Raw genomic sequence first — 13,176 nt, 5'->3', positions numbered from 1 at the left:
CGGGATCACGACCTGAGCCAAAGGCAGATGCTCAACCACTGGGCCACCCAGGTGCCCCTGTTGCCTATATTTATAACTGAAGGAAATGCTAAGTAACAGAAGATAGTAAAAATAGAGATGTAATTTTTTTTCCCAAACAAGTTCATGGACTCCAGGTTAAAAACCTATTAAAAGGGATAAAATTATAAAATTGATGTAAATATTGAGATAATCTATAAACACAGTGTCTGTTGTGTGTATATATGGAAATAAAGGAGAAAAATACCACATAGGATATTCTGGCTTATAACCCTTTTGCAATTGGAAGGTAGTTTAGAGTTCAGTATCCTTTTGCATTATTTCATTAATTATAGTCATAAAGGGCCCTTACTGAATAGCACACCTGTTTTATTTATTTACTTATTATTTCAAAAGATTTTATTTATTCATGAGACAGAGAGAGAGGCAGGCTCTGGCCAGGAGCCCCTTGTGGGACTCTATCCCAGGACCCCAGAATCACGACCTGCACCACAGGCACTCAACCCAGGTGCCCTGCATACCTGTTTTAAAAGCATATATATGTTTCAAAAGTAGAGAACTACCATATAGGGGTGCCTGAGTAGCTCAGTCGGTTAGGCGTCCGACTTGATTTCGGTTCAGGTCGTGATTTCAGAGTTGTGAGAGTGAGCCATGCTGGGTGTGGAACCTGCTTAAGATTCTCTCTCTTCCTCTGCCCTGCACCCCCCCAAAAAAAATAACCCCCAAAAACCTATATGAATGACAAACTATGAGAAGATTCAGTCTGGTGAGTGCTTGCTTTCTGGTTCAGTTTTTGATTGTGTCCTCACTTGGCAGAAGGGGACTAGCTAACTGGGGTCTCCTTTATAAGGGCACTAATTCATGAGGACCGAGCTCTTATGATCTAATAATCATTTCCCAAAGACCCTGCCTCCTAATACTATCACCTTGGGGGTTATGACTTGAATATATGCATTCTGTGGGGACATAAATAGTCCACAGCAGGATCCAACTGCAATGATGAAAGGAAACAAAATGCTAGATCCAAGTTTCCCTGGTGAATTGTTTCAAAGTCCCACAAGAATATGGCTGTAGAATGGGAGTTCACTCAGGCCCTCAAACTAATTGCAGAAACTGGGATTGGCACAATTTTGGGGGTCATCAGAGTTAAAGAAACCAAGCAGAATCTATAAAAGCTTTTCTAATCAGAGGGAAGAGAGAGTGAGCATGCTCAGGCACACCTGCGTTGGGTGGGGGGTGGCATGAGGGAGAGGGGGACAGAGAGAGAGAGAGAGAATCTTAAGTAGGATCCAAGGCTCAGTGTGGAGCCCAACTCGGGGCTCGATCTCAGGTCCCAGAGATCATGATCCGAGCTACAACCAAGAGTCGGATGCTTAACCAACTGAGCCACCCAGGTGCCCTTCAAAGTACTCTTTGAAAAATGAATATTGTGATCAAATATATTTTGGAAATCCATCCTTTTTTGTAGATTTGTTTTTAAAGATTTATTTTAGAGGGAGAAAAGAAAGAGTGCATGCACAAGTGAGAAGGGGAAAGAGAAGGGCTTGATCTTAGGACCCTAAGATCATGACCTGAGCCAAAGGCAGACACTTAACCTGACTGAGCCACACAGGTCCCCCACTTTTATAGATTTTTAATGCACATTAAGGGCATGTTACAGGTTCTGAAAAAAAAAAAAAAAAAACAACGATCAGATCAGCCTAATTTTGTTTAACCTAGTATTTTTTTAAAGATTTATTTATTAATGAGACACATACGGGGGGGCAGGGGCAGAGACACAGGCAGAGGGAGAAGCAGGCTCCACTCAGGGAGCCTGACATGGGACTCTATCCTGGGTGTGCTGAGCCACCTGGGCTGCCCTTAACCTAGAATTTGATCACAAGATTCTTTTTTCCCCAGAAATACAGCACACATAATCAATAATCTAGGGTACCTCTGGGAAACTTTTTTTTTTTTTTTTTTGAAATTTGGTAATATGTATAGCAAAAAATAATCTTGGCATAAACACAGGTCAACTTGAACTTTCTCCATAATTTCTAAAACATTTTTTCTCTTTGTTCTCAGATGCTAGAACTGATAAACTGAACCACTTTTAATCTAATTCAGCCTGTAACTAGGCTTATTTTGCTAAGATACCTGATGAAATAATCTTATTTTTAAAAATTCATAGAAATATAAACTTAAAAACATCCCAACTTTGTAAATATATAATGTCCCCCTAAACAAAAGAATTGATTTTTTATGTTGAAAAAAATACAGGTGCACATCTATTTTCTCACTGCTCCCACTGACATGATTACACTACCATTTGGTAGCAGTTATTTTCAAAATAATTACCTCCAGGGACGCCTGGGTGGCTCAGCAGGTGAGCATCTGCCTTTGGCTCAGGGCATGATCCCGGAGTCCCAGGATGGAGCCTGCTTCTCCCTCTGCCCATGTCTCTCTCTCTCTGTATCTCTCATGAATAAATAAAAAATAAAATCTTAAAAAGAACAAAAATAACTACCTCCAAATTTTACATTTAAAATGTGTAGTTTTGGGCAGCCCTGGTGGCGCAGCGGTTTAGCGCCGCCTGCAGCCTGGGGTGTGATCCTGGAGACCTAGGATCGAGTCCCACATCGGGCTCCCTGCATGGAGCCTGCTTCTCCCTCTGCCTGTGTCTCTGCCTCTCTCTCTCTCTGTGTCTCTCATGAATAAATAAAATCTTTTAAAAAAAAGAATACAATGTGTAGTTTCTTGGGGCAGCTGGGTGGCTCAGTGGTTGAGTTGGCTCAGGGCCTGATCCTAGGGTCCTGGGATCTATTCCCACATTGGTCTCCCTGCAGGGAGCCTGCTTCTCTCTCTGCCTGTGTCTCTACCTCTTTGTGTAGCTCTCATGAATCAATAAAATCTTTAAAGCAAAATATGTAATTTCTCAATGAACTTAAGGCTTTCTACCTGTTAAGAATTGGAGAAATTTTCCCTTCAGTTGCTCATTAAAATCAGAAGATACTTTTGTGAAAGGCTTGATAAACCCTAAATATTGGTAGTCTGCATACTATATCCTCAGTGGCTTAAAATGTCTTTCATTTGTCTCTACAATCCTGAAAAATAGCCTATGCCAGATGAGTCATTATAAACATGAATTTCTCAATTAACTATTAGAGATCCTATGGCTTGCTGGAAAAGAGGAGTAACTATCTTATAGTAATTTATACCACTTGTCTTCTGCACATGCAAAATTGCCTTCTTTTTTTTTATGTTATTTCGTCCATAGGAATTCTTTTCTTGTGTGAGTAGTGTGTGTAACTACATGTTCAGCCACTGGTTACAAAAGAAATGTAAATTAAAACAATAAATGACATTTCAACTTTATTAAATCAGCCCCCAACTTCTTAACCCCCAAGCATCAAATCAGCAAAAAATGTGAGGTTTTGACACAGCTAGTTGGGGTACAGGCTGGAAATCTAAGACAATGCTGGCTGCTTAGTCAATATCCACTTTCCCCTTTTCTAACAGAACCCCATTTTTGGCAGCAGTGGCAAGGTACTCAGCTAAAAAAATTATACTTTCTAGCTCTCTTTACAATTAGTGTTATATAACACTGGCAAATGATATATACATTGGGGATTTCTTGTAATATTTTGCTCCCCTGATATAGACAACAAAAAGGAGTTATCCCTTCTGGAATGAGGCAAGAGATAGAACAACCATATCATGACTAAAAAGATGAAAGCTACATACTAAAATTGAAAATCTGGATGTAGCCCAGGGCATTTAAGATATTGTAGAGCTGCTGCACCAAGTCCTGAACTACTTAAATCACAATTTTTATGAGAAACAAAAATAAATCCCTAATTTTTAAAACTTCAGTTAGGGGGTGCTGGGGTGGCTCAGTTGGTTTAACATCTGCCTTTGGCTTGGCTCATGATTCCAGAGTCTAGGGATAGAGTTCCACATAGGGCTTCCTGCTCAGTGGGGAGTCTGCTTCTCCCTCTGCCCCTTACCCCACTCATGTTCTCTCTCTCAAATAAATAAATAAAATCTTAAAAAAAAAAAGAAAATGATTTAAGAAAAAGTTTTGTGTAATAAAGCATTTAAAAAGAAACGTACTGAGCTTAAGTGGAAAACACTGGATTGGATGCCTGGGTGGCTCAGCAGTTGCGCGCCTGCCTTCGGATGGGATCCTGGGATCCAGGATCGAGTCCCGCATCAGGCTCCCTGTGAGGAGCCTGCTTCTCCCCCTGCCTATGTCTCTGCCTCTCTCTCAACCTGTGTCTCTCGTGAATAAATAAATAAATCTTAAAAAAAAAACCACTGGATTAATTTTGTTGCTATGAAAACATTTGTTGTTTAATCAAGATTATTGTCTAAATACTAAGGACATTTATGCACTGTCTTTTGTTTTGTTCAAGAGTCAAACAAGATTTTAATAACCAAAACACATTCTCAATAAGAGTTTATTATTAACAATGAAACAGCACCAAGGATCTAAGTAAAATTTCATCATACAGTTTCTGTACAGGATGTTTCACCAATAAATGGCACTCAATTTGTCTTAAAAGCATGTGATTACAGAAAACGGTTTAAACTCTTCATTAAAAACTGGCTGGTTGGGATTTTCCAAAGATACTTCAGATACTCAAATCATTACAATTTATCTTCTGAATGTCAACTTGAGATGCACAGGTTAAGATGAAGAACCTTCAAATAAGTTGAAGATGTGATGCAATTCTCACTTTGTTGTCACTGTGCATCTTCAGACTCTGGCTGATACTTCATCACAAGTATCTTCTACCCCTGAGAGACCAGCTACTTCAAGATGGTTCATCGGCTAAATCACGTTGGTCAAAATACCTAGCAAAAAAAGAATTTAGTATATGCTTAAAAATATTAATAGCAATTCTACTTATCATAGCAAAACACCACAAATAACCCAAACACCCATCAATAAGAACACTGGTTGAATAAACTATGGTACATCTATCCAGTGGAAGACTGAAGCTTTTTATAAAAGCATTTTTTTAATAAAAAGGAATGAGGAAAATACACTGCTATAGTGTGACTTCTGGATTTATTAAGTGAAAAAAAAAAAGGTACAGAACCGTATTTTAGTATGCTACCTTTTGTAAAGATGTGTGGAAATGCAGATATATTTATATATACTTGCTTATCCTTTTAGAAAGAAACAGTGACTAGAAGGATAAACCAAAAATTAATAATAAAATGGAAAACTACAGAAGGGAAAAAGGCTAGAGAGGATAAAGATAGGTTCTAAAATATTTTAAATGTACCCTGAATTAAAATTTTAACTTTGGAACAATGTATTTTACATAATTACAAAAGAAGATTAAAAAAAAAAAGAAAATCACCAAACCTGACCAAATGAATCTTCTCATATGTCAAGTTGCTGGCATAACCATTTAAGTGATCTTAAATGTGATGTTCTGGTATATGTTCCTAGTGAGATATACGAGAGACAAAAAGAACTGCAAAGAATTCTTAAACTGATGTTTTACTATAAGAAATAGTGTTAGTGTATTTATTCTGAAATAATTATGTACATACTGTAGGATAAAGCCAGTAATTGTTAATGTTAGAAACCAAAATTTTCAGCAGAGGAGGAAAGAAACATAACATTAAAGAAAAATGGTGTAATCTTAAATTAGGACTGAAATATCGATTTGAACTCATGATTTCATTTTTCTCATTCTAAAAAAAATACATACTTCCTAGCTCTGATTATTGAAAAGGCCTAAAGGCAATAACCAACTTAATAATAGCTAGCTTCCTCAATGTCCAAACTGTGGGCTCTAAATACCATTTCCTACTTTATTTTTTTTTTTAATTTTTATTTATTTATGATAGTCACACAGAGAGAGAGAAAGAGAGAGAGAGAGGCAGAGACACAGGCAGAGGGAGAAACAGGCTCCATGCACTGGGAGCCCGATGTGGGATTCGATCCTGGGTCTCCAGGATCACGCCCTGGGCCAAAGACAGGCGCTAAACCGCTGCGCCACCCAGGGATCCCCATTTCCTACTTTAAAAGAGGAATCAGCACTCCTGGAAAAAAGACTGATTCCAGATCTGGGGCCAGAAATGTCTACGATCCCAACATATCTGAAAGTAAGAAAGCTATAAAAGACCACCAGGGTTATATAAAACAAAAAGCATAGGAACTAACCTGATGGGTTCCTACTAGTCAAAGATGAACAATCTGAGCATCAAAAGGAATAATGACTGGGATCCCTGGGTGGCGCAGCGGTTTGGCGCCTGCCTTTGGCCCAGGGCGCGATCCTGGAGACCCGGGATCGAATCCCATGTCGGGCTCCCGGTGCATGGAGCCTGCTTCTCCCTCTGCCTGTGTCTCTGCCTCTCTCTCTCTCTCTGTGACTATCATGAATAAATAAAATCTTAAAAAAAAAAAAAAAAGGAATAATGACTGCAATATCCTTTTAAATGAATGCAGTGATCAACATCACAATAAAAGTGGGACACCTAGCATTACGTGCCTCCTGATGTGCGTAACAGCACCCATAGTCTTGTCAAACAAAAAGACACTATATATAATAATCAAGCCTTCAGACCAACCTACCAGCTTACAGAAAATATGGGGGATAGATGAACATATCAAACACCAGCATGAAGATAAGATATAGCTGTCAAAACCAAAATGTGGGAAATTTCACAAGTCAAAGGACTGTTTCAACAAATAAATGGCAAAGAGATAAACCCAGGAAATTGAAGGGGACATTCAGGAGACATATCAAACTAAAGTAATGAATGTATTTTATTTGGATCTCAATTTCATTTTTTTTGTTTTGTTTTTGGGTTTTTTTTGGTTTTTGTTTTTTTTTTCAGCAACTTTATTTTCCGTCAACTTTACTTCCACTTTGCCTTTGTGAAAGAGCAGCTTAAGAATGCTCAGTGGTTGTTCTTATGCATTCAGTGGCCTGAGCAGTGGGAGCCGCAGACCAGTCTTCAGGGACAGGCTGAGCACTGTCCTGTGACCAGTCTGTGACTTCAGGTTGAGTAGCCCCGAACTCAGGAGCTGGAGCAGTCCATTCACCCTGCAAGTTCTTCTTGGTCACAGCCTTTTTAGCAGTAGCCTGCTATTCCTTTTCAATGTTTCAGGTTCTCTGTAGAAGTAGAGATCAGGCATGACTTCGCATGGGTGTTCCCGGGAAATGGTGCCACACATGCACAGAACTACCCAGGCCAGTATCCGCCACATCAGACCAAGTGAGTGAGCTCCCTTGCTGTTGCAAGGGATGGCACTGTCCATATTAGTGCAGAGGTGAGTGTGTTACACAGAGGTTAACATAAGACAGTTCTGTGAGAGGCTGTGGTCAGCCCTAGGATCAGTAACCACCAGAAGTCTTGGCTCCAGGAAGGCTGTCTGGATCTGGTCAGTGAAGGTTCCAGGGGTGAAAGGGCCAGCAGTAAGGAGTGGCTCCAGTAGCAGCAGCAAACTTCAGCACAACTCACTTGCTAGTATTTCTGTCTGATTTGACACTGACATCAGCTGAGTTTTCACTGGCAACAATGACATGAGCTGCCAGCCGAAGCTTCTCCCAGCTTCTCTTCCAATTTTTTTTTTTTTAAAGTAGGCTCCATACCCAGTGTGGAGCCCAACATGGGGTGTGAACTTCCGACCCTGAGACCAAGAGCTAAGCTGAGATCAAGAGTTGGACACTTAACCGACTAAGCTACCTAGGTGCCCTGCTTCTGGTTTATGATGTAGATCCTATCACTTTTCTCTTTGTAGATGTACTGTTCCATTTGGAGGTCACAGTTGGTGACACCTTAGTGGGTTCCTGCTGTAAGGAATTTGAGGACATCCTCCTCCTCCATTTGCAGGACATCAAGGGCTCTGGACATTGTGAAAGTTTCTCTAAGTTACTATGGAAATGCAGAACCACAGCATATGGATGGACCCCTTCCTTGGGTAGTGTGGAAAGGGAAAGGGTTGGACCCCAATTTGAACAATTTAAATGTAAAAAGACATGTTGGGGACAATAGAGGAATATGAAACATGAACTGGGTATCAGATAATATTGTGGAGTTGTTATTAAATTTATTAGGTGTGATACCACTATCAGAGTCACGTTTTTAAAAGGTCCTTGTCATTTAGATATACTCAAACAGGAGAAATGACATGTCTGAGATTTGTTTAAAATACATAAAAAAGATGAGACAAATGAAACATTCTGGTAAAGTTAATAAATGTCAAACTTGGGTAATGGATTGCTTGGGGCAGGAGAGGGGGAAATGTTATTCTACTACATTCATAAGTACTTGAAAATCTCCATAAGAAGCTTAAAACATTTTTCATTGGTAAAATAATTAAGCTATTAGATAGATAATGGCTATTAGATCCCATTGCATGGAATTCTAATCATTTGAGTAGGTATTTCTATCAATTAGTAGTTTTTGCTTTTAAGCTATCAAAACAATACCAATAACCAAAAATACAAGAGACTTATAATAATATCTGATACTTATATTAAAATGACTACTGCAGGGGATCCCTGGGTGGCGCAGCGGTTTGGCGCCTGCCTTTGGCCCAGGGTGCAATCCTGGAGACCCGGGATCGAATCCCACATCGGGCTCCTGGTGCATGGAGCCTGCTTCTCCCTCTGCCTGTGTCTCTGCCTCTCTCTCTCTGTGTGACTATCATAAATAAAAAAAAAAAAAAAAAAAAAAAAAATGACTACTGCAAAGAGTCAAAGCCTATGTTATCTTTTTTCAAACTTGCTGGAATCTTCTGCAAGTCTTTTCTTTCTTTTTCTTTCTTCTTTCTTTTTTCTTTCCTTCCTTCCTTCCTTCCTTTCTTTCTCTTTCTCTCTCTCTCTCTCTCTCTCTCTCTCTTTCTTTATGAGAGTGCATGCTGCATGAGCAGGGGCAGTGGGGGGTGGAAGAGGGAGAGGGAGAGAGAATCTTAAGCAGGCTCCATGCCTGGTGTGGAGCCTGACCCAGGGCTCCATCTCATGGCCCTGGGATCATGACCTGAGCCAAAATCAAGAGTCACATGCTTAACCAACTGAGCCACTCAGGTGCCCCTCTTCTGCAAATTTTCTTAAGTGAAGTCTATAGTCTAAGAAAATTTTCTAGCCTAGAACTTTTCTTCCATTTTTATGTAATGTTTTGAGGAAAAAAAAGAACCATGACCAATACATTTAGATATTTTTTTCTCACCATTGCACATTATAAAATATCAGTCAGATGATAAAAGTCTCTGGTTCCACTCAGTACTAGTTTACTGAACCTTAATTACTTCATGTTTCTGAACCTGTGTTTTCATCTGTGAAAGTAAAAGAAAAAACTTGGGAGTTGCAAGGATAAAGACCCAGTAAACATAGCACTTAGGGTTCTCATTTAATCCTTATTACCAAGAGATCTGATAGTTTGGTATCAGCATAGTCCATAGCTCAGCTCTGGAGCAATGCTGCCTGGTTTTGGAACCTAACCCTACAATTTACTAGCTTTGTGATGGCAGGAAAATTATTTTATCTCTTCCTGTCATAGTTTCCTCATCTGTAATTGATAATAGTACCTATCTCCTAAGAATTAAATGAGTTTCTATTATGAAGCACTAAGAAAAATGATTGACACAAAATGCCTAGTTAAGGCATTAATTATCACCAGTAGCATAATTATTGTAGATTGAGAAACTGTATGTTGAACACGTGTGTACTCTGAAAAAGTATCTTGTTTTTTTTTTTTTTTTTTTTTAAAGATTTTATTTATTTATTCATAAAGACACAGCTAGAGAGAGAGAGGCAAAGACACAGGCAGTGGGAAGCAGGCTCCATGCAAGGAGCCTGACGTGGGACTCGATCCCTGGTCTCCAGGATCACGCCCTGGGCTGCAGGCAGTGCTAAACTGCTGCGCCACTGGGGCTGCCCCTGAAAAAGTATCTTGTTTGAGGAAGGACAATGGACATAGATTATTTACCTTCTCAATATTTAAATATATTATAAAGCTTTAGAAAGATATTGGCATTAGAATAAAAACACTGTACAAAAAATATCAAGTCCAGAAAGAGACCTAAAATAAACATATGTGCATGTATATGTGTAAGTATAATACATACATATGAATTCAGAATATGAGAACATTTTCAGATAAGTTCAGGTGGAATTTCAATGTAAGAAATGAAATCAAAGGAAATCAAATACATACTAAATGAAAATAATGTCCTAACTGAAAATGAGTAAAGAACACAGACAATTAAAAAAAAAATTTAAACAAAATGAAATGTTCTCTACCCTCATGGGTAATTAAACAAATGCAAATAAAAATAATTTGTAATTTTTATTATTAGATTGGAAATATTTATATCAACTGAAAATACCCAGTGTTGAATGGGAGGTGGGCTGTCTCACTGACACTTTCATGAATACAGAAAAGTAGGTATTTCTGGAAGGCAAACTGTTAATAAATATTTCAGTTTTAAAAGTACATGCATGAAAAAAATAAAAAAAAAAATAAAAGTACATGCATGGGGCAGCCCGAGTGGCTTAGCCGGTTTAGCGCCGGCTTTGGCCCAGGTCGTGGTCCTAGAGACCCGAGATTGAGTCCCACGTTGGGTTCCCTGCATGGAGCCTGCTTCTCCCTCTGTCTGTGTCTCTGCCTCTCTCTCTCTCTGTATCTCTCATGAATAAATAAATGAAATTTTAATAAATAAATAAATAAATAAATAAATAAATAAATAAATGTACATGCATGCCCTTCAACTTATTTCTAGGAGTTTGCCCTAGGAAATAATAGAGCTGTAATTTATAAGAATCTATACTGCAGCATTACTTATAGAGAAAAACTAGAAATATATGGAATTGTAACACATATAATATTGTTTTCTTACAACTCAATTTCCTCTGCTTGAAAATAAAAACAGTACTTTCCATTAATAACACTATTATAAAGCAAGGAGCCAAGGACTACTTACCTGCTAACCAAGCAAATTAATAAATTCAAAGCAGGAACACGCTCATCATCTTTGCTGTCCTAAAGGAAAAAAAAAGAAAAGAAAAATGTACAGTGTCCTCCTTAATATTTTTGAAACAAATTTCCTTTTAAGATGTAAAACATGAAAATTTGGGACGTGGTTGAGTGTCTGCCTTCAGCTCAGGGCGTGATCCCGGGATTCCGGAATGAGTCCCACATCAGGCTCCCTGCAGGGAGTCTGCTTCTCCCTCTGCCTGTGTCTCTGCCTCTCTCTGTGTCTCTCATGAATAAATAAATAAAATCTTTAAAAAAAAAAAAAAACCACGAAAATTTTATTAGATAATAATAATCACATGGAAGTAGAAAACCTTAAGAAAAAGTAGAAAACTATAAAATTAACAACACTTGAGAAACATCTGACATGATCTTTTAAAGAAAGGTCCTCAACAAGGAAAAGAAAGAAAGAGTTGAAGGTTCAAAGAGAATAACGTGGGGGAGAGGTTTTTCCTGGCTCCAAGCAGGGAGCAAGAAAAAATCCCTATGTCCTAACTGCATAGTAATGAAAACTATATAAAAATATTTTTTATTTTATTTTAAGATTTCATTTATTTATAGTTTCCCAGGTCTCCAGGCCCTGGACTGAAGGCGGCAGCGCCAAACCACTGAGCCATGGGGGCTGCCCTATAAAAATATTTTAAAGAACTTAACAATTGATGAGTAAAATCCTGGCTTCTAGCATAAGACATATCAGAAAATACTCCAGCAGATCAGGGTTCTCAATTATGATGGAGGTAGTGGCTGAACTATACATTTTATAAATGGTCTTACAGAGTATGAAATTTATTTTTTGTTTTTTATGTTTTGAAATTTATTTTTATACATCTCAAGGTATAGCCACAATAAACTACTGAGTAATGTTATGACACAGATGTCACATATTAATTCAAACCTGGGACACACTTCTATGACATTAGTGTACTCAACTCTGTGTCAAACACTATATGGAGCAAAGCTGAATAAAACATATTACCTGCTAATAGCAGAGAAGATGAAATATCTGTATTAACTTTAATGAAAGGGAAAATGTTTTTTTTTTTTTTAATTTATTTTTTATTTTATGATAGTCACAGAGAGAGAGAGAGAGGCAGAGACACAGGCAGAGGGAGAAGCAGGCTCCATGCACCGGGAGCCCGATGTGGGATTCGATCCCGGGTCTCCAGGATCGCGCCCTGGGCCAAAGGCAGGCGCCAAACCGCTGCGCCACCCAGGGATCCCGGAAAATGTTTTAAGTGCTCATAAACAAAGAAAAACAGAGGATGCAGAAATTCTTGTTAATTGTCAGGATTGGGGGATATCATAGAAAGTGATGGGATATGAGCCAGATTATGAAAAGTAAATGGTATTTAGATGCAGAGTGGCAGAATGAAGAGGCACTTCTATAGACGAAATAAAGTCTAGGAACAGAACATGGGAAATATTTACTGAGTAGCAAGTACATTTTGCTTGGAGTGCAGGCCTTAGAAGCTAGTTTGGTCTATATCAGGGCTGTTTAACAAAGACATTTTTGAGTAGTCAATTGAGAACGAGTATACATTCTGTGGATGGGATAGGAGTGATGAAAGAAAAAAAGAATCCCAAGTGGACTTAATCTGGCATAAAATTTGTATTGTGATGCTGCAAGCATGAGTTAGTGAAGCGTCTGGAGAAATTCAAAACAGTCATCATGCCAGAGACTTAGTTGACCAGTCTAGCTTCTTGTTTTCCCTTACTCTTTAGCAAAGGAAGCTCACTTTTACCTAGGCACACTGCCACCCAGCTAAAAGCAAACATTTCTCATAGTTCCTTATGGCCCTGTGACTAAATTCTGGCTAAATGAGCTATAGATATAGCCAGATGTGCTTGCAGAAACTCTGGGAAGCTCTGTTAGAGGATAACTTTCTCTTCTTTCTAGTTCTCAAATATAATGGCTGAAACTCCAGCAGCCCCCATGGACCATGACATGAGCTTGACAACAGAAGCCACGTAAGACAGAACTCAAAGGCCTGGGTTACTGCCATCTTGGTTTGTTCTGTCCACCTACAGACTTCCTTTATCTAAGAAAAACATTTCCGTTTTATTTAAGCTACTGTTATTTTGGGCTTTTAAAATTTTTTAAAAAATTTTTTGAAATTATGTGGCCAAATCAAATCTAATCTTGACTAATAAAATATTCCACATTTTCCTATTTCA

General features: G+C 38.6%; 1 protein-coding gene across 10 annotated transcripts in view; it reads right to left on the bottom strand.

Moving 5' to 3' along the window:
* Nucleotides 1-4,439: 4,439 nt before the first annotated feature.
* GEMIN2 (gem nuclear organelle associated protein 2) overlaps nucleotides 4,440-13,176 on the bottom strand; it is a 22,797-nt gene continuing 14,060 nt past the window's right edge. For 4 of the 10 annotated variants that reach the window (XM_035720180.2, XM_035720178.2, XM_035720179.2 and 1 more), the window contains 3 exons: nucleotides 10,949-11,007; nucleotides 6,182-6,410; nucleotides 4,440-4,854 (listed from right to left, as the gene is read on the bottom strand). In XM_035720180.2, coding sequence (XP_035576073.1) covers nucleotides 6,200-6,410; nucleotides 10,949-11,007 — 270 coding nt within the window. In that variant the 3' untranslated portion in view covers nucleotides 4,440-4,854; nucleotides 6,182-6,199. Of the gene's footprint in view, nucleotides 4,855-5,374; nucleotides 5,458-6,181; nucleotides 6,411-6,769; nucleotides 7,137-9,195; nucleotides 9,302-10,948; nucleotides 11,008-13,176 lie in introns of those variants that run through there. The other 6 variants (XM_025442931.3, XM_035720181.2, XM_049113075.1 and 3 more) reach the window with 4 other exon arrangements.

Source organism: Canis lupus, chromosome 8 (assembly GCF_003254725.2).
Source record: "Canis lupus dingo isolate Sandy chromosome 8, ASM325472v2, whole genome shotgun sequence".
Classification (NCBI taxonomy): domain Eukaryota; kingdom Metazoa; phylum Chordata; class Mammalia; order Carnivora; family Canidae; genus Canis; species Canis lupus.
The sequence above is the reverse complement of the archived record's forward strand: the minus strand, read 5'-3'. Positions and strand labels throughout refer to the sequence as shown.